The sequence below is a fragment of the Ipomoea nil genome, unplaced genomic scaffold, assembly GCF_001879475.1.
Source record: "Ipomoea nil cultivar Tokyo-kokei standard unplaced genomic scaffold, Asagao_1.1 scaffold1940, whole genome shotgun sequence".
In the NCBI taxonomy this organism is placed as follows: domain Eukaryota; kingdom Viridiplantae; phylum Streptophyta; class Magnoliopsida; order Solanales; family Convolvulaceae; genus Ipomoea; species Ipomoea nil.
Genome location: NW_017618368.1, coordinates 1 through 21926, shown reverse-complemented (window position 1 = coordinate 21926; position 21926 = coordinate 1). Strand labels below are relative to the sequence as shown.

At 29.1% G+C, this 21926-nt stretch overlaps 1 protein-coding gene across 1 annotated transcript; it reads right to left on the bottom strand.

Annotated features, from left to right (window-relative positions):
- Nucleotides 1-13949: 13949 nt before the first annotated feature.
- On the bottom strand, nucleotides 13950-17778 carry LOC109146840 (beta-galactosidase 15-like). Its single transcript, XM_019294514.1, has 15 exons — nucleotides 17608-17778; nucleotides 17422-17517; nucleotides 17226-17338; nucleotides 17064-17130; nucleotides 16903-16995; nucleotides 16654-16797; nucleotides 16481-16566; nucleotides 16295-16400; nucleotides 16134-16221; nucleotides 15930-16048; nucleotides 15672-15833; nucleotides 15368-15570; nucleotides 15048-15264; nucleotides 14739-14945; nucleotides 13950-14658 (listed from the first exon to the last, which is right to left on the bottom strand). Exons 1-15 carry the CDS (start codon nucleotides 17776-17778, stop codon nucleotides 14059-14061), a joined length of 2472 nt encoding a protein of 823 aa, XP_019150059.1. The 3' UTR covers nucleotides 13950-14058.
- Between the last annotated feature and the right edge of the window lie 4148 nt (nucleotides 17779-21926).

Sequence of the window (21926 nt, the reverse complement as noted above, 5' to 3'; positions counted from 1 at the left end):
TGAAACTCATCAAATCGAGTTACAGTCAAGTATCTTCTAGGGTGCTTGAACATATATCGAATGAATGATATTTTTCTTTATTAAATTTAGTCTCTAATATAAAATTATTTATATTGTTTACAAAAGGAAAAGATGTTTCTTGTCAATACTTTTTTAGTCAAACCCGTTACATATTATTTTATTTTTTATTTTTAATTTGTGTGATTTACATGCTATTATACAGAAACATAATTTACCTTGTGAACATTCTCATGTATTGGTGCAAATTTCTCTCACAGTCTCACCACCCAAAAAAAAAAAAAAACTGTTATTTTTATTAATTACTCATAAATTAATTCACTTAATCAAATCACATACTTTATAAAGAATTCACACAATAATTAAATTAGTACAGAAATATATTGACTGTTATAAATATTAAAGTTTGAAAAACTAAATATAGTAAAACTAGATTGCAAAATATTAAGTTTTCATATAATAAGATTATATTCAAATAATTCAACGTCATGCCCCTTGAAGGAAGATCACAGGATCGAATCCCGGTAATGAGAATTGACTCTTTGTGCTATTTAATACTCCATAACGGATAAAGTGACTCTAGTCGGTAACGGATTAACTCAAATAGAGAAAATCAATAGGTTGTTCCCATACTAATATATATACACATACACACACACTAGAGATCAAATGTGAAGGAGCTCTCAAGTAAAAAAATGAGGTAAAATATCGGCCAATATATATATTACGGATCATAAATAAGAGTGTTCTAATATATATATATATATATATATATATATATATATATATATATATATATATATATATATATATAAAAGAGCGCTCATATGCGGCGGGGTCTTACCGTGCGGCGGTGCGGCGAAATTTCAGAATACACCAACAGTGTTAACAATATGCACCAACAGTGTAATAAAAACACACCACAATGAAATGCAATAAAACATCACAAAATACACAACAAACTCAAAAAAATACACCATATAACTCACCACCCCCAATGGTGTATTTCCGAACAGTGTATGGTGTTTTTACTCACACCTAATGGTGTGTGTTTGGTGATGCAGGGCTCTGTTTACTCTGTTTTGTGTGGTGTATTTTCCTAACGTTGATGGTGCATATTTGTTGAACTATTGGTGTTGCCGCACCGTAAGACACTGCCGCACCTGAACTCGCATATATATATATATATATATATATATATATATATATATATATATATATAAGTTTTTTAATTGCGTTTTCCTATGTGTTTTTCTTTCTGGTTTGCTTTAGCATTTAGTTAGTATTAATTTATCTACTATCTATCTACTATACTAATAAGAGCCAACTTTCTATAATGGGTAGAAAAAATGGTCGTCAAATTATTAAATCAAATGAATGGTTCAGATTTTAATTTTTCCTTGACATTTCTTAATTTATCCTAAATTATATTATTATCTGTTAATTTTTTCGTTAAATATTATCTTCTTCGTTAATTTCCGTTAATTCACTATTAACATTGCTTTCAAATCCTTATAGAATTTTAATATTAAAGTCTTAACAGAACTCTAACCCACAAATCCTTAGAACTATAACTACACCATTAGTCTAACTCTAATATTAAAGTCTAATATAGATCTATAACTACACCATTAGTTTAACTCTAATATTAAAGTCTAATATAGATTTATAACTACATCATTAGTCTAATTATAATATTACAGTCTTAATAGGACTCTAACCTACAAATCTGATGCGTAGTATATTTGCAAACAAATAATTCTCGGATACGAGTTATCGATCCACAGGGAAGTGGTTGTATCAAGCACTAGTTACTAACTTATTCATTAGAGCTAATCCTAACAATTACTTAGATGATTGATTGGCATAAAATAAATAAAATAAAACAGAGGTTCAGGATTTTGAAAACAATTAGAGAGAAGTTGAGATTCATGGGATTCAAGTATTTAATCACCTAGTGCCAATTATCGTTTGCAATATTTAGTTTGGAATTAAGATTTGTGTGGGAATGCAAAGTGGAATCGAATTACTCCCGTAATCTCTATTCCTAGTGAATTTCCACTCCCATGGCTTAAACACCCAATAAGATCAAAGATCAGCATTCAATTATTCCTAATTACTACCATCTCCCGATTGGCAACAATCTAGAATAAACTTCCCCTAATAAGTTCCCATTTCCCAAGAGCCAACCATTAGGTGCAATCGTGTGTGCCCTAATTTATGCCCCAACTCCCATTGGTGACACAAACATGGCTATGAAGCTAGTAACTATGGCCATTAATTACAAGCATCAAACAATATTATCATGATTGCAACACAAGTATTAAACCCAAATAATAATATATTAAAGAAACTGGGAGCTCAGGCACATAGGTTCATAAACACTTTTACCCAAGAATCTCTAAAGAATTTAGCCAAGCATGACTAAATTATACATAGCAAATATAAATAAAGAATTACAAATCATCCAAAGAGTACAAGAATTAACCAGACGATTTTCCCAAATCTCCCTAGTCTTCTTCTTGCTTTCCAAGACAACTTGTGGCTCTTGATTTCTCTCCTTCTTGTCTCCAAGAATCTCTGAATTCTCTCGGTCCCCCTTATTAGGGTTGAGGAAGGAGGGATTTTATAGTGGGTACAAAGTTGAGATGAAATAGGAATCTTGTACCAAATTGGACTCAAATTCTAATTCCTATATTTAAATAAAGAAATTGTCGTCTTTAATGATATTTAGAATTTGGAAGATTCCTTGAATTGCTAACTTTTAATATGGAGATATGAGCCTTGAAATTCGCGGAATTGATATTAGGAAAAGAGATCTCGCGCTTGTATTGAATTTTGCTCAGCTGCGCCACTTTAAGTGTCTGTTTTTATCCCAGAAATAGACGCATATTCGACGCGTCGAGACTTCCTGTGCGCGAATTAGTTAGCTACTGGAAAATTTCGACGTGTCGAGCCCTTGGCTCGACGCGTCGAGTCCACTGGGCCCCGAACTCATCCAAAATTGCTCCAAACTCATCCTTGAACTCCCCTTGGTCATATCTTTGACCTAAAATGGTTCAAAAACACTAACAAACACCGTAAAATATTCAAAACAAGTGCGAACCATAATTAAATGATAATAGCAAGAAAAACATGTATTAAATAAGCAAAATTAAAGAGCTTAATTACTGTGATGATTCAAAATAACCATAAAAACAAGCACAGATGTGATAACATCAAAATCCTTATAGAATTATAAGTACACCATTAGTCTATATATTAAGCCATTACACATAGGACAAACCTAAATTATTATGCAACACAACATCAACGTAGAATTCCGAGTATTAGTATGATCAGGCACAATATCACAACAAATTGACACTGCAATATGCTGGATTACCGGCACCCCCGCAAACTTAATCTTCTGCCAGAATCCCCTCAAACTATATTAGTATATATTTAATATCTTATGCTTTAATCTTTATTTTCTCTCCCTTATATCTCGTATTTGGTTTCAACCATACCCATACAATTATTTTATTGACAATTATAATCAATCTTGACTATATTTTCAATATTCAATTATATGAACAACTTCAATATAATCTTGTCTTGATATACTTCAAAGTACTTATTGAAAATAAACATTGGGCATTATCTCAATCGTGCAATGCGCGTGAAAAAAAAAAAAAAATACTCCGTAGTATTCAAAATAAATGGGCACTTTTTATGCTAAAAAAATACTCCCTATGTCCCATTTTATCTATCCTACTTACTATTCATTGGTCAAACTAACTTTTTTCTTCTTTGTATATTTTCTTGAGTTAATTACTGAAATGGTCCCTTGATTATAGCGAAATTACCAATTTGATCCTTGACTATTTTTTTGACCAATTAATTAAGTCCTTCAACTTTAAAAATCTTAACCAATTTGGTCATCAATTTGTTTGATCGTTAGTCAACCGTTAACCAATTTTGTATACTAATACTAAACTTAATATTATGAAAAATTTGATTAAAAATAACTTCAGTCAATTCCCATTAATCGAACCAGACACATAAAATGGGACGACCTCCAGCCAAAAGACTAAGCAGTAGGGAATTGACCAAATAGTTTGCTCCATTCAGATGGGTGGAGATCAAATTCCCAACATCACCACACCAACCATGTTGGTTGTATATTGTATGTTCTATTATTCAAGTCGCCAAATGGCCAAACATCTATAAATGGTAAAATTAGAATTATGTCCCAATCCAATTGAATAGGCTATGAATACTAGAATTATTAGAGATTGCAATTCAAGCTAGCTTCTTGAATTGGCATCTACCTTGTGATAATTACAATCATGAACTCTAAAGATAGCCATGCCCAAGGCCACACCCCACTTGAATGATGAATTAATCTCCCTGCAAATTACTTGGAAAATTTACCCATAAAAACAAAAGTTGAGGGGCAATTGGGTAATTTTAACATTTTTATTTTTTTACTTTTTGTTTTTTTTTTTTGTTTGGCTTTTATTTTTGTTTTCAAACCTTGTGAAATAAAAATAAAAATAAAGAAGGGTCAATGTTAAAAAAAAATGCTGACATGTTTGAAAACAAGTTAAGAATAGTATCTTTCAAAAAAAAAAAAAAAAAGAAAAAGAAAGAGTCAAGAATAGTATTTTTTGTCCTTATATGTAGTCTATTAACTCTCATCAACTTGTAAACATATTCATTCTCCTAGCTCCCAAACCCTACTCCCACGCCAGACACCAATCGTTATACCCTACACCACGGTGCACATAGCACTGTGCGTCACGCGCCTCCCAAAACGACATCGTTTTGGGAGGCGCGGTAGGAAGTTGCTGAGATTATGTGTATTTGTTCACACAGTTATGTGTATTTGTTCATACAGTTATGTGTATTGATTCATACAGTTATGTACATTTTTTATACAATTATGTACATTCTTTTTATACAATTATGTACATCCGAATCAGAAAATTTGTGTGTATTATGTTAATAGTTGATGTGTATTATGTTAAAAGTTTATGTTTATTATGTATTATGTTAGTGATGGGGAATATACCATGGGTTCAGGCTCCCCGTACGCTACGTGCTCCTATTTGGGTCGGGTCAAACAGTTCGGGTCAAGGTCAAACCCGACTTGGGTTGACCTATATAAGGGCTTTTAACCCTTCATTTTGGGGTTCTTCCTCTCTCCCTCTCCACCACAGTATACTCTCTCTCTCTAGAATGCTCTCCCTTCTCTCTACAAACAATTATGAATGAAAGAGATCTACTTGAGCTACCCTCTACATTGTTCATACACATTACATACATACATCCTACGTACACGGGAATTACCCGTATCAGTTAGATTATGTGTATTATCTTTTAAAAAGAGTATGTATATTTTATTATATAATTATGTACATTCATGTATACAATAATGTGTATTCTAGTATAACATTATGTATATTCTTGAACAGCGGGTTTTTTTTTTAAAAGAAAAAACTACTGCCATTCACTGGGGTAGAAAATTTCAAAAAAAAAAAAAAAATTAAAACGACGTCGTTTTGCATCTAGGTGCATAGTGCAACGCGCGCCGTGGTGTAGGATATAAATCACTCACACATTAGTACGTTACCTAACCGCTTACCCAAAGCCTTATAATTTTTATTTTTTATTTTTTATTTAAAAAAAAAAAAAAAACAGTTTTAGTCGTTAACTTGTATACGACTTGTATACGATAAGTTGTTTAAGTATACCATTGTCAATTTTTGTAAATATATGGTAGATCATGGTTACACAGTATTGTATGGACCATTAAAAATGCACATTTTTAATATACTAAAAGTACATTATTTGGTCAACCTATTATGGATTTGATTAGCATTTTTCTGCGCGCAAAAAAGAACATTTATGCTATATAATTCAATCTCTTTCTAAAAGGCTGTTGTATATATAGTGGTACAAAGTCACTCCCCAAATCAATGCGGGACAAGTGATTTTTACAAAGTCTTTCCACTTTCATTTCCAACTCAATGGATTTACTTTGAGAATCAATTTTTTATTCATCCATTATCCGTGTTGAGCGTACAATATATCAATTTCTTCGTCTCACTATGAAGGGTGCAAATCCACTTTGACCCGTCCAAAATCGGAAGTAGACCCTACATATATTTAATTTGTATTACAAAATATCCACTTAAATCTCATTTTAAGCTAAGCTAAAAATTCCATCAATACTTTCTCCACCCAACCACCCCTGAGTCGCATTGGGTGAATTTTTTCAAAACCCACCCCGTCTCACCGGATGCAGGTAGGTGCCTATTGTGGGTACCAACAACTTATTATCTTATTAAAAAAATTAAAATAATATTTAAATTACTTACACATAATAAAATAATAAAATGCACTAGTTATATTAAAACATATAAGAGAAATATTTAAATATAATAACTATATTGCTAATTTTTAAAAATAAACTTATCATCTTAGAACTAAAAATAGTAAAAAATTAGTAAAAGTTAGAAATCTTTTATAATTAATTGCACAGTAGTACTTGCCAATGACCAAATGGGAGGTCATGGATTCAAGTCCTAGTGGATGTGGTATTGACTCTTTGTGTTTCAATAGGTTGAAAAAGTATATATATAAATAGATACTACATGGTCTAATGGTACCCGAGTTGGACTTCCATTTGGAAGATTATGAGTTCAAGCCTCAGTGGAGGCGTTATTGGTTCATTGTGTTTCAGTAGGTTGAGAAAGTGTATGAACAGATACTACAATGTAATAGAGCCAGTAACTTTCAAAAAAAAAAAAAAAAAAAAAATAGATACTACATTGTAACAGAGTCAGTAGTTCTAAAAAAAAACTACATACTAATACTTATTTTATTATTATACACACACATGATGGACTGGGTGAGATTTTATACATGTTTATACATAAAAATTTGAACCCAACCTATTTAATTTGGATCGTTCTGCTGTGAGCACGTACCCACCTTGCCAGGTGGGGACGGTTCTATATCCATAATTTTTATACTGTAGATTCATAATTTATATACTGTAGATCCATAATTTCGATCTATACTATAAATTCATAAAATTTATACTTTAGATTCATAATTTCTAAACCGTAGATTCATAATTTAAATACAGTAGATTCATAATTTCTATACTGCAGATTCATAATATATGTACTGTAGATTTATAATTTCTGTACTGTAAATTCTTAATTTCTAAACTGTATAGTTATCAATTATGAATATATAATTATCTGATTTGTGAAAACAGAGTTCAACAATTGGAATCTAAAGTATAAATTTTATGAATCTATATTATAAAAATTATAGATCTACAATATAGAAATTATAAATCTACCGTATAAAAATTATGAATATAAAATTATGTTTACTTTGCAAGATGAGCACGTACTCACATCATAATTTTCCATTTAATTTATTAAACCTACCACATTTTTAATTTTTTAAAACTCACCTCAACTCACCATCCAGGCATCCACTATCACAAAACAAATCCGATTCATGCGGTGTATATTCGGGTGAATGCGCAAGGCTTATTAAAATTGTCATCCATATATATATATATATATATATATATATATATATATATATATATATATATATATATATATTGTTTCCGCATTCCGCAATAGGCATGGGTGGCCGCACCCTCTCGTCATGACCCATGCATGATGCAGTACCTAGTAGGGGTAGTGAGTTGTCAAACCCTAGACTATAGTTATACATATTTCGTAATCATGTATTATGCTTACCAAACTTAGAACATCGACTAATATTTTCAACATACTTTAATTTTACATCAAATTTTATCTATCTCCTCCTCATCACACCGAAACATCAAATTTTTAGGTAAAATGTTATTCTAAACTAAAATAATATGGGTTTGATCTCTACTTTAAAATTTTATTAGTTCAAATTTAATTAGTTTAATATAAAATAGAATTTGTGATGTAAATAATAATTTTTTAGTAATATTATTTTTATGTTCATGTTATGTTTTGTTTATTTTAATTTTTAATTAATCTATATTCAATATTAGTCGCATTCAAAAGAAAATATTCAATATTAGTCTTGTTCAATTTTAATCGTCTTGATGAGATCTTTCAAATGATATAATTTATTTATAATAATATAACATTTATGTTAAGTATTTAACAAAATATATAAATACATAAAAACAAAATAAAGGATACAAAAGAAATTAACAAATAAAAGCATGAGCAAAATATGACTAAAATATTTATCCGGGAAATGGCGTGGATGAATAATGTTGAGCAACACTGTTCATGAACGGAAAAATATTTCCCGATTTGCCGCTATGTTGAAATTGAAAAAGGCAAAAATTTTGACAATTTGGCGATACATTGGAGAAGGTCTTAGAGCATCTACATTAGTATATCTTTCACGATTTTTGTGAGTAAAATGGCCAACATGGAGGAGCGAGATGGAAGATAAAGAGATCAGAAGGAAGAAGTTCCTCTTACAAATTAGAGTTTTTGGTAGGCCCCACTATGAGAGAGAAAATTCAGAGAAGGCCAAGGTTGTGCGCGTTTCGCGCACAGATGCTGCCAGCTAGCATGTCTAGCGGCTTTTTATTTATTTATTTATTTTTTTTTTATTTTAATTTTTTGTTTACCTACAACTGTCATTTTTTTTTTTTGTTTTCTTTTTCTTTCTTCTCTCTCCCTCATCTCTATCCTACCTGACTTCTGAATTCTTGTGCAAAAATCAATATATTCTTCCAAAGGTTGAACCCCAACCCTAAGGACCCCCCACATCCCGGCCCGACAGAGCATTTGAGAGGATGTAAATCATGGTGACTCAACTGAATATGAACCATATAGGCTAGACCTTTGCTCACTGCGCACAAGGAGCCCCTCTCACTTTGAGAGGTGAAAAAATCAATATATTGAGGATTCCTTTAGAGGTGAACTCATTATATTGTAATCTCTACTATACTAATAAGAGCCCAAGAGAGTTAGGCATATAATGGGCAGAAAAAATGGCGGTCAAATTTGTTAATCAAATGAATGGCTCAGATTGATTTTTTTTAATCAAATGAATGGCTCAGATTGATTAGATTTTAATTTTTCTTTGAGATTTACTAATTTATCCTTAATTTTATAATTTTCCGTTAAATATTATATTTTCCGTTAATTTCTGTTAGTTAACCGTTAACTTACTCATTGATTTCAATAAAAAAGGTCTTAGGTTCGAACATCATCTCAATCAAAGTTGGCATAATTAGTACTCTATTTTAATTTATTAAATTAAATAATAATTTAGTAGCTACAACAAAAAAATAATACATATGCATTTCTTTAATTTAGAATTATGTGTCTACAATGTTTTTATTCAAAAAAAATTATTCATTATCAATAAATTAAATAAGAGAAATAATTTCATTAGTTATATTTTCTTTATTTTTCTCCAATATAAAAATTCTTTACATTCAAATTCATCAATTGATTATATTCACTACATTGTCCTTACAATGTCTTTATTCAAAAAAAATTTATTCATTATCAATAAATTAATTAAAAATAATAATTTCATTAGTTATATTGTCTTTATTTTTTCTCCAATGTAAAAAAAAATATTATTTACATTCAAATTCATCAATTGATTATATTCACTACATTGCCTTTTTTTTTTTTTTTTTTTTTTGTGCAGTGTTTTTTTTTATTAAATATCAAAGTTATAATACAAAATAATGCTATATATTTATTTACCAAGTATTTTATTAATACCATGAAAAAATTTAAAAACTATAATTAAGCCAATCATATTAACTACTTGAGAGATTTGTTGACAAAGAGAGTATTCAAATCACACAACAAATTAAAATGGAAATCTACCTCGCAATGTCCTTGTTTGACAATCAGCAGTTAGCGGACTATATTAGCGGATTTGACCAGGAAATTATATCAACCGTTAGTAAAAATATATTTGAAAAGAATAACAGTTTAGATTAGCATGTCACATGACCTAATAATAATAATAATAATAATAATAATAATAATAATAATAATAATAATAATAATAATAATAATAATAATAATAATAATAATAATAATAAACATTGGGCATTATCCCAATCGCGCAATGCACGTAAAAAAAACTAGTCTATCTATGTATATCTAATAAAGCCTCAAGAATTGTCCAATAAGATTTGGTCTATTTTCCCACCTATGTAACACGACATCGTTTTAGTAGTAAATGCATATGAATTATTTTACTTATTTTGGTTTTGCTTGGCAGCCAAATATGCCATATTTAAAGTTGTATTACAGCTAGGGCGGCGGTCCTAAGAAAATTGTAGTCCAGTGCAAAAATTCAACATGGATCCTTTTTGTATAATTGTAAATATATAAAAGATATATTATATTGTAGGGTAGGCATTTCGAGTTTCAGTTTCAATTTTTTGGTTTTAAAAAATTTAAACTATTCGGTTTAACATTAGAGTTCAGTTCGATTTGAAACGGTTTAGATTTAATTCAGTTTGGCATTCGGTTTGATTTAAAATCCCCAAATTTTAATATTTCCCAATTTTCCGAACATACTACCAACAATACATACATATTCACATAATCACATAATCCAAATCTAAAGTCTAAACATTATATAACAAAATAGCAATCCAAAGTTCAAACACACTACTAAGTACTAATTATCAAACATCATTTGTGCACAATCGACTCTTTAGTTGGCTCACATAAAATATTTTATTGACAAGATGAATAATCATCTATTTGTATAATTAATATTTGAAGAACAAGTGTCAAGCTAAGTACAGTATAGTTAATTTTTGGACACAGTCCGTCATTGCTATTGCACTGAAATATTATTTTCAGTGCACTGGACGCATTGGAAATCAAAATTAGAATGATGTTAAATCATATTAAATTCATAGAAACATGAAACTAAGGAAAATAGTGAATATTGTAAGAATAACTCAAGTTATATATAATTGTGAGGTAAAGAACAATTGCAACAAATAACAAAAGTGCAAAGTAGAGAACAAGTCATAAAGAAGTAAAATACAAAATTTAAAAGAGATACCAGTGAGAATAGGAACTGAACAACGGAGCAGGCATCAAGGGATTTGAATTGACTTCTTTTATTATTATTATTATTATTATTATTATTATTATTATTATTATTATTATTATTATTATTATTATTATTAAAAAATCAAACGACATTTGATTCAGTTCGGTTCAGTTTACAAGAATCCCGAACCGTTTGGTTTTTCGGTATATTACTAGTTCGATTCGGTTCGGGAAAATCGAACCCAATTGCTCAACCCTATTATATTGTATCAAAATATATAATAGTCTATAAAAAGTTTATCATTCAAATTTTCACTTGAAAAGTGACATTCTTCTTCTTCTTCTTCGGGCATATTTAGATGTAAAATCATTCACCAATCCATCGAGTCTTTCTTACAATATACTTGATCATAAGTAAGATTTCAACAACTTTAACTTTTAAAAACTTCTTTATGCATAAAAACGGTAATGAAAATAGTCAAGACTATTTGACATTGCAATTGTAGCATCAAAATACAGGAAATTAGATTGTTATTCACCTATCAAAAAAAAAAATTCCTAGCTAGGGTTAGTTATTGAATTAATAATTTTAAAATTTTGAATAAAATTAAAGAATTAAAATCTTTAACTTACATACTTTCATCATTTTATCATGAAGAATAAAAAATTGAGGATGTCAAAATGCACAAACAACGCACTTCAAATTAATGATTACTGAGATCGAATTCCTGCATTGTGAATACAAATCTTGCGTGTATGCATTATAATAGGAAATTATTTTTGACTCTTTATATAAAACTAGTTTTTTACGGGCATTGCGCGATAGAGATAATGCCCAATGTTAAATTTGCATACTTAAATGAGCAATTCTAAGTTTACAAATGTCAGATGATATAGTCAAGATTGATTATAATTGTCAATAAAATAATTGTATAGGTATGGTTGAAGCCAAATACGGGACATAAGGGAGAACAAATAAAAATTAGGGCATAAAATATTAAATATATACTAGTATTGAATAGCTAACTGCTGATTCCCAAACAAGGACACTGTGAGATAGCTTTCCACTTCAATTTGTTGTGTGATTTGAATACTCTTTTTATCAATAAATCCCCCAAGTATAATATGATTGTCTTAATTATATTTTTTTATTTTTTATTTTCTAAAAACAATTATTATTATTATTGTTATTATTATTATTATTATTATTATTATTATTATTATTATTATTATTATTATTATTATTATTATTATTATTATTTATTATTATTATTATTAAATATATGTATACCCTTAGATCGTTTTACATGTTAATCTAAACAACTAATTTTTTCAAATATCTTTTTACCAATCGTTGATATAATTCACTAATCAAATTCACTAATATAATCCGCTAACGCTAACCGCTAACTGTTCATTGTTAAACAAGGACATTGCGAGGTAGTTCTCACTTCAATTTGTTGTGTGATTTGAATTCTCTTTGTCAACAAATCCCTCAAGAAGTTAATATGTTTGGCTTTATTAATTATATATTTTTTTAATTTTTTCATGGTATTAATAAAATACTTGGTAAATAAATATATAACATTATTTTGTATTATAACTTATATTTAATTAAAAAATAGTGCACAAAAAAAGATAATAGACAATGTAGTGAGAATATAATCAATTGATGAATTTGAATGTAAAGAATTGTTACATTGGAGATAAAGACAATATAACTAATAAAATTATTTCTCTTAATTAATTTATTGATAATGAATAATTTTTTTTAATAAAGACATTGTAGGGACAATGTTGCGAATATAATCAATCGATGAATTTGAATGTAAAGAATTTTTATATTGGAGAAAAATAAATACAATATACCTAATTAAATTATTTCTCTTATTTAATTTATTGATAATGAATACTTTTTTTTTTTTTTTTGAATAAAGACATTGTAGACACATAATTCTAAATTAAAGAAATACATTTTTATTATTTTTTGTTGTAGCTACTAAATTATTATTTAATTTAATAAGAGTAAAGTAGAGTACTAGTTATGGGATGAGGTTCGAACAAAAATTAACAGAAAAGGTAATATTTAACGGAAAAGTTAACGGGTAATCATATTCATTTGATCAAGCCATTCATTTGATTAAAAAATTTGACCGCTATTTTTTCTACACATTATAGAGGCTTAACTCTCTTGAATTCTTATTAGTATATAGTAGATATTACCGCGATTTGATTTTTATTTTGAACCGTCAGTTCACTATTTCGAATCCAATTTGAACTGCTTGTTCAAACTTTCTTTTAAAATTTTATTTTTTATTTTTTAAATATTCTAAATTCAACAATTAATGTATTCTATTTTTTCAAATCATGGTTATAATTTGTTAGAAAGGAAAAATAAGTGAAATATTTATTTTAAAGGTAAATATGTGCATTTAACATATCGGGGGTAAAAATTGCTACTTAAATAATTTAGAGAGAAAAAGTGCTATAAGTATATAACACAGGGGGAAAAAGTGTCATTTTTTCCTTGTAGTTATATCGAAATGAAACTGTAGTTGTGTTGAAATGAAACTGTAGTGTATACAAAATGAAACTGAATAAAAGAATTACTTTTTGCGAACGACGTGAAACAGGTGCCGTTTCTTTTCATTAAACAAAACGACGTCGTTTAGAAGCTCGGTGCATAATCCATTATGCACCACGGTGCACGAAATAATTTGCCTATGTGCATAGGTTGATTGCGCGACTTGCAATTTCCGCAGTGACTTTAGGGACGTGGCCTCGCTTAGAATTAGTTCGACAAATGTGTGATCACCTAACTTTTTATTCCATACGATGAAAATGTTTATCTCAGTAATAAATAGGTTTCATAGTAATTGAGATGTCATAGATATATGACCTCATTTGAATAATAACCAATTAATCTAATCAAAGCCAACACACTAGCCATAGCACAACTAACTAACTAACAAGTAGCTTCAACAGCAAGCCTTCTGATTTTGGATTTGCAAGTTGTGGTTGGGAAAAGGGCTTCAGTAACATTGAGAGTGCACTTCTCATTCCCCACACAAGCCGATTGAATCACTGCTATGGTGTTGGTGGCATCACAATGGCTTGTTTCAAAGGAGCCGCAGTTGCCTTTTGGTTCACCAAAGCTACCAAAGTTGATCTTTGAGATCTTTCTGCCTCCACCTTGGCAAGACAATTCCAATGTCTTTCCTTCTTCTACATTGGCACATATGGTTCCTACAGTCACGGTTTGTACCCTAACTTCTTGAGGACGACCGCCCGTCTCTTCGAACAAAACCAATTGGTTCTTCCCTGTGTTACTTAGGAAGGAACGTGGAACATGGTACCATCTTTGTGAAGGTTTTCCACAACCGGTTACACATTTTGATCCACCATAATTTCCCCGATAATCACACTCAGGGCAACCATCCGCTTTTGCAAGGAAGGATGGCCAATATCTACCAATATTATTACCATTCACCCATGCAACTCCCTTCCCCATTCCTGTCAAATCCAACACCACCGAGTCTTCGCCTGCTGGGGTTTTAAAGAATGTCTGCGAGAAAATAATAAGCACAAAAGTTACTTACGATTTGAAAAATTTGTGTGTTGAGAATACCGTATGAATTAAGTTACCTTGTACCAAATAAACATTCTACCTTGTACCTTGTGCCATGTTAACTTATTTTTTTCAAGTTCAAAAAGCCCTTTAGAAATTCCATGTAGTCCAACCATATATGTCCACGTGTTCTTTGATAAATCCATTCCTTCACCATTTGGTTCAACTAACTTAACTGGTCCAATAACTCCCTGTCTGACCTTTTCAAAGTATTGTCCATAATTCTACCAACAAAGAAAACACAATGAAGAATTAGGAAAAATAAATAAAAAAAGATTATTTAAATTAAAAATTGATGGTATATTTGTAATGAAAAAATTTCTTACTGGTAGTCCGACAGTCTCGCTAAGTAAAGAAATTGTATTGATATCTTTTCGGAGTTTCACACTTCTCTGAAATAAAAATTTAAATTTTCCATCATCTTGAGCCCACTCAGAACCTATGTGCTTGTTGTTAAAAAAGGCATGGAGGACATGACTTTTGGTATTAACTTCAAGAGTAAGCTCTTGACCCAAAATTGGATTGCTTTCATTTATCTTGAAACTGAACAAATTAAAACAAATACTAATCAATTAGTGATCAATCCTATAACAAAATATTTACAAAAAATAAAAACTATGATTATTTGCAAAATATACATATATACCTTGTCATGTACCACAAGTAATCAGAAGTATCATTTGTTACAACTTTTTGATCAAACAGTTGTTTGGCATCAAGAGCATCTATCAATACTGAGCTTTGGTCCTTGTGACCATACTTGAGATGCATAACAGTTTCAGGTCTATATGACCATTTCAGGGGCCCTTCACTCAACTTCTTCACCATCACAGTTGTTTGAACATTAACCTTTCAACCCAAAAAGAATGTCAATAAAATATATTAAAATTATTAGTTACATTCGTGAAAATTGTAGCAGATTGATGTATGTCTTTATATAAGTTACTCACCCGAGCTGTATTATAAACTTCGATTTTGCAATCAGGGAGAATTGTGACAGACCATGCAGGAGTGGTATAATTCTTGCCTTCAAAAGTGATGGATATGTCATCTTTGTCATTTGCATTTGCTAAGAAACACACTTTTTTCCCCTTGTACTCGTACACTGTTGACTGAAAAACATAATATAGAATGATGTCATTAGATTCATGAAATTTGAACAAATTAAATTGGAAAAACTAACAAATATAATGAATTATAACACTTACAGACATCATCCTTCCATAGTCAGTATTGGTTGCATTGCCATACAAAAGTACATCCTCCAAAGAATATAAGAGGTTATGGAGTTCCTTTAGATGCCCCCACTTTGGTTGGTTCACATTGCCTAAACCATTTCCACAATAGCATTAGTATTCAATAGATCATAATAAGATCATCATCTAATTAAAGTCTACTAATTAAAACTTTACCATATTCATCGAGGGGAGCATTGTAGTCATATGTTGTGGCAATGTATGGTCCGCCCGATGTCCTCCCAAAGTTTGTTCCACCATGATACTAAAGATGAAAAATTAGGTTAAATTTGAAAAAAAAAAAAAAAAGAATAGAGCAATAAAGCACAGGATCATACCATATAGTAGTTTTGTAGAGATCCACCATACTGGAAAAAACGAGCAACAGCAAATGCAAGATCTTCAGCAGGTCTGTGAGGATCTCTATCACCCCAATTCTTAAACCTTACACATTGAAGAATCAAAATTATTAATGCAATTAAATTCTTAATTATTTACATAATAAATTTAAAGTATATACTAACCAGCCACTCCAATTTTCAGTCCAGAATTTGGGGTTATTGTTCTTAGGCCAAAATTGATCACAATAAAATCCATTACAGGTATTAATCTGCATTTTGAACCCATGCATGAAAATTAAAATAAATATAATTACTAAAACAATTTAAAAATAATTTTTAAAAAATAAAAAAATTACCATAGTTTTTGGAGCATCATCCTCCTGACACATTATCCAAGGCACTCCAATATCTAGAGAAAGAGCAAACTCCGCACACCAATTTATGTATTTCTTTCCTTCATCTCCATAGTGCGATATAATATTTCCATACTCATTTTCAATCTGAATTAAAAAAAAAAAAAGAAATTATAATAATAAATATTTACATTCTATGTGACAATTAATAAACAATTAAAAATTTAAAAATCAGGAAAATGGCAACATTACCTGGGCAAGGATAATATTTCCCCCTTGACTGGCAAAAAGTTTCTCTCCTTTTACCATGTCTACAATTTTCTTGGTGAAGATCCCCATCTCCCTCTAAGTAGGGAAATAATTTTTAAAATCATGAAATGCAACAACAACAACAACAACAATAATAATAATACCATGAATACTGCATTGTTGGTTCTGAAAGTGGTGTTTGGCATGTTGTATAACCACACAGGAAATCCTCTGAAATTTAATAGTAATAATAAGGTGAAAAATTACAAGACTTAGCTCAAAAAATTTATAATCTTTATGAAGCAAAGATCAAGCTTGACATTTACCCAAAATTCCATTCTGCACATACGTATGGACCTATTCTCAGCATAGTGTAAAGCCCTTCATTTTTTATTGCCTTGAGAAATTGTATCAAATTTTTATTTCCCGAAAAATCATACTGCAATATTAAATAAAAGTTAAAAATAAATAAACACATATTTCCAAATTAATAAAAACATATATTAACAATTTTAATTCAACCTCACGGTAATTAGGCTCATGAGCATTCCAAAAAACATAAGTTTCAATGGTGTTGAGACCACCCTCTTTTGCCTTTTTGATCAAAGATGGCCACATCTATATAAATAACCAAATTTAAGATATTAACCGTACAAAAAAAACATAACACAAAATTTTAATAGAACATATAACAAAATTGAGAAATACTTGAGCCGTGCTACGAGGATAGTGAATGGAACCAGAAATGATGAGTTTTCTCTGATCATTAATTTTTAGAGCACGATTATCATATGTAACTTGTAAAGCATCATGAAAAGGTAAATAACAAAAAGATATAGTGAGAGCAAGGGCAATGAAGCTAGGGAGAAAAGATGCCATTTTACAAAGAAGAATTGGAATAAGAAAGGTTTGGAATGAAATTTTTGTTTTAGGATTCCCCTATTTATAAGAAAGAATTGAAGTAGGTAGATAACTAATTAACATATTGATAGCAACAATATTTAAATATTATTTAAATCATATCTCCTTTTACTAAGTAAAAATGTATTATCTTTAAATTATCTTTTTTAAAAAATTCAAAATTCAAAATAGATTACACCTAAGTTATCCTTATCTCAAGAATTGCAAATAGATTTTTAACACATGATTTATTTTTATTTTTAAACAAATCTTTGAAAATAATGAAAAATTAATAAAGGCTCGGGGCAATAAATAAATCAATTAAGGAAATAATTGTACATAAATTAATATAATTGACTAATAGTTATTATGTTAATTAAGCTAATAATTACACAGATTTTAGTATAATTACAATTAAATATGGCCGTTGGATTTTTTTTTTAATAATAATTACAATTAATTCATTCAGATATGGGGGAGAAGGAAAAAAGTAAAAGCGATGGGGTGAAAAGGAATTTACTTAAGGTATAAAAGTATAATTGCACAGATATTAGTACAATTGCCTAATAATTATTATGGTAATTAAGCTAAACATGGGTCACCAGGACTATGTGGTCCAATGGTACCCGGGTTGGACTTCCATTTGGAAGATTATGAGTTTGAGCCTTAGTAGAGGCGTTATTGGTTCTTTGTGTTTCAGTAGGTTGAGAAAGTATATGAACAGATACTACAATGTAATAGAGCCAGTAACTTAAAAAAAAAAAAGAAAAAAAAAAGCTAAACATGAGTCGTTGAATTTATTTTTATAATAATTACAATTAAATTATGTCTCCTTTTTCCCCATATTTATTTTAGTAATAATATAATTAAATAAACATATTACATGTCGATTTTTTAAGATAATTGCAGACAAACGAGTCATATATTATTCAATTAATTGAGTGATACTTTTGCAATAATCTTATAATCAAATAAATATACACTTTCAAACATTAGAATTGTTTATAATTTCATCTTTAACTTTATTATCTAAATATATAATTTAAAAAATTCTTCGTGCATTGCACGGGTAATTGGGAAATTATTTGTTCAAACTCAAGCAAGGATAACATCAGAAAACATAATTGATCCAACCATTTTCATCAATTGCACTATATAATATTCGTTGTTAGTTATAATTTATATAATTGTATATCGATCCAAATATTATTAAAATATTATAACAAATCCATTTCATGCAAGAGAAAAGTGTAATTAATTTTTTTTAAAGTTATAAATATTAATTCTAAATGAAATTTTTGTCAAATGATGTTGATATTATTAAAATGTCATTGAATTTCGGCGATAAAACTTGGACAATCACTTATGTTATTATATATATATATATATATATATATATATATATATATATAGAAATTTACACTCTGTCTCGGTGAAGTCTATCACGTGACCTTATATAGAAAACTTATAATAATTTTCATGCAAAGTCAAACTTATAATATTGTAGTTACTAAATGGCCAATGAATTTAATTAGCTCCCACTAAATTTAATTTAGTCCTTATCATGATAGGGAAGACATTAATTTACACTCCAATAGACGTCAAAGCTAAGGACCAAAGGCAAGAATCTTCTTTTGTCTTATTTATCATGCTATTTTGACACGTGCACTTAGAAACAAGAAGAATTTATTTGTCTAGTGGAAAATACTACAAAGTCACATCATGGATTCATGGTATCCAACGAACATTCTAAGGGGAAAAAAGGACAATATATATGTAGATCGAAGTAACTTCATATATATCTACTATCTACTATCTACTATCTACTATATATACTAATAAGAGCCCAAGAGAGTTAGGCCTATAATGGGTAGAAAAAATGGCGGTCAAATTTTTTAATCAAATGAATGGCTCAGATTGATCAGATTTTAATTTTTCCTTAAGATTTCCTAATTTATCCTTAATGAATATGATTATCCGTTAACTTTTCCGTTAAATATTATCTTTTCCGTTAATTTCTGTTAGTTCACCGTTAACTACTTGAGGGATTTGTTGACAAAGAGAGTATTCAAAAATCCAACATGGTAGATCAAGTGGTAAATGAGCTCTCTTTGTGGGGGAGAATTTCCGGATAATCCGGGTTCGATTTTCGGGTTTGATTCCCACAAGTGACGATTCCCTTTGGGCCAGCTTCTGTGCCTCTCGGAGCGAACCGGGTGGACGGACAGAGAAAGACCCGGACCACGTTGAGAACTACCTCGCAATGTCCTTGTTTGACAATCAGCAGTTGGCGATTAGCGTTAGCGGATTGTTTAGATTAACATGTAAAATGACCTAAGGGTATACCATATATTTAATAATTGTTTTTAAAAAATTAAAAAATATATAATTAACGGTGAAATTCTTTACATTCAAATTCATCAATTGATTATATTCACTACATTGTCTATTAGCTTTTTTTTGCCACTGTTTTTTAATTAAATATCAAAGTTATAATACAAAAATAATGCTATATATTTATTTACCAAGTATTTTATTAAATCCATGAAAAATTAAAAAATATATATAATTAATAAAAACCAACCATATTAACTACTTGAGGATTTATTGACAAAGAGAGTATTCAAATCACACAACAAATTGAAGTGAGAACTACATCGCATTGTCCTTGTTTAACAATCAGTAGTTAGCAATTAGCGTTAGAGGATTTGACCAACGAATTATATCAACTGTTGGTAAAAAGATATTTGAAAAAAAATTAGCAGTTTAGATTAACATGTAAAATGGACCTAAGGGTATAATAATAATAATAATAATAATAATAATAATAATAATAATAATAATAATAATAATAATAATAATAATAATAATAATAATAATAATAATAATAATAATAATTATTTATTATTTATTATTATTATAATAATAATAATAATAATAATAATAATAATTTTAAAAAAAAAAAATATAATTAAGCCAAACATCTTATCTACTTGGGGAATTTATTAACAAAAAGAGTATTCAAATCATATAACAAATTGAAGTGAGAACCACCTCGCAATATCCTTGTTTGGCAATCAGCAGTTAGCTCTTCAATATTAGTATATATTTAATATTTTATGCCCTAATTTTTATTTGCTCTCCCTTATGTCCCGTATTTGATTTCAACCATACCTATTCAATTATTTTATTGACAATTATAATCAAACTTGACTATATTATCTTGCATTTGTAAACTTAGAATTACATATTTAAATACACAAATTTAACATTCAATTATCTAAGAATGAACAACTCCATATAATCTTGCTTTGATATACTTTAATGTATTTATCTAAAAAAAAAAAAAACATTGGGCATTATCACAATCGCGCAATGCGCGTAAAAAACTAGTCTCAATTATAAATAGAGTAAATACCACCTATGGTCCTCGAGTTTGGTGGCATCGCCATCAATGGTCCCTAACTTCCGTAATTACCATCCGTCATCCTCTGAGTTGTCAAAAGTTACCTTCTAGCGTCCTTCCGTTACTTCCTCCCGTCTCAGCCGTCAAAATCGAGGGTAATATTGTCATTTGACTTATATAAAAAGAGTTAATACCAGCCCAAGGTCCCTCGAGTTTGGTGGTTTGGCCATCTTTAGTCCCAAGTTTCCATATTCCATTAGTTTCCTTCTTTCATATTCTCTTCTTCAAATGTATTATTATTACTATTATTTATAGTTATTATTAAATTCTTATTATTATTACTATTATTTAAAGTTATTATTGTTATTATTAAATTATTATTATTATTATTATTATTGTTATTATTATATTATTAGCATTAAATTATTATTATTATTGTTATTATTATTATTATAATATTCATATTCATATTATTATTATTATTATTATTATTATTATTATTATTATTATTATTATTATTATTATTATTGTTATTATTAAATTATTATTATTATTATTATTGGTGGTTTGGTCATTTTTATCCCAAACTTGGCCAAACAATATTAAAGAAAGTTGGTGGTTTCTCAACTTCCAACTCGAACTCCTTCTTCTCCTATACAATATTAAAGAAAATTTACAAATGTATAGGGGTCGTTTACTTCATTTATCTGTTTTTCCATTT

What these genes read in the sequence shown, in the direction of transcription:
- LOC109146840 (XM_019294514.1), bottom strand. Translation starts at nt 17,778, where the DNA reads ATGGCATCTTTTCTCCCTAGCTTCATTGCCCTTGCTCTCACTATATCT. An exon ending in GAAATATTATCCTTGCCCAG is followed by an intron (nt 16,798 to 16,902) that starts GTAATGTTGCCA and finishes TTTTTAATTCAG; the next exon opens with ATTGAAAATGAGTATGGAAA. An exon ending in ACTGAAAATTGGAGTGGCTG is followed by an intron (nt 16,401 to 16,480) that starts GTTAGTATATAC and finishes TCAATGTGTAAG; the next exon opens with GTTTAAGAATTGGGGTGATA.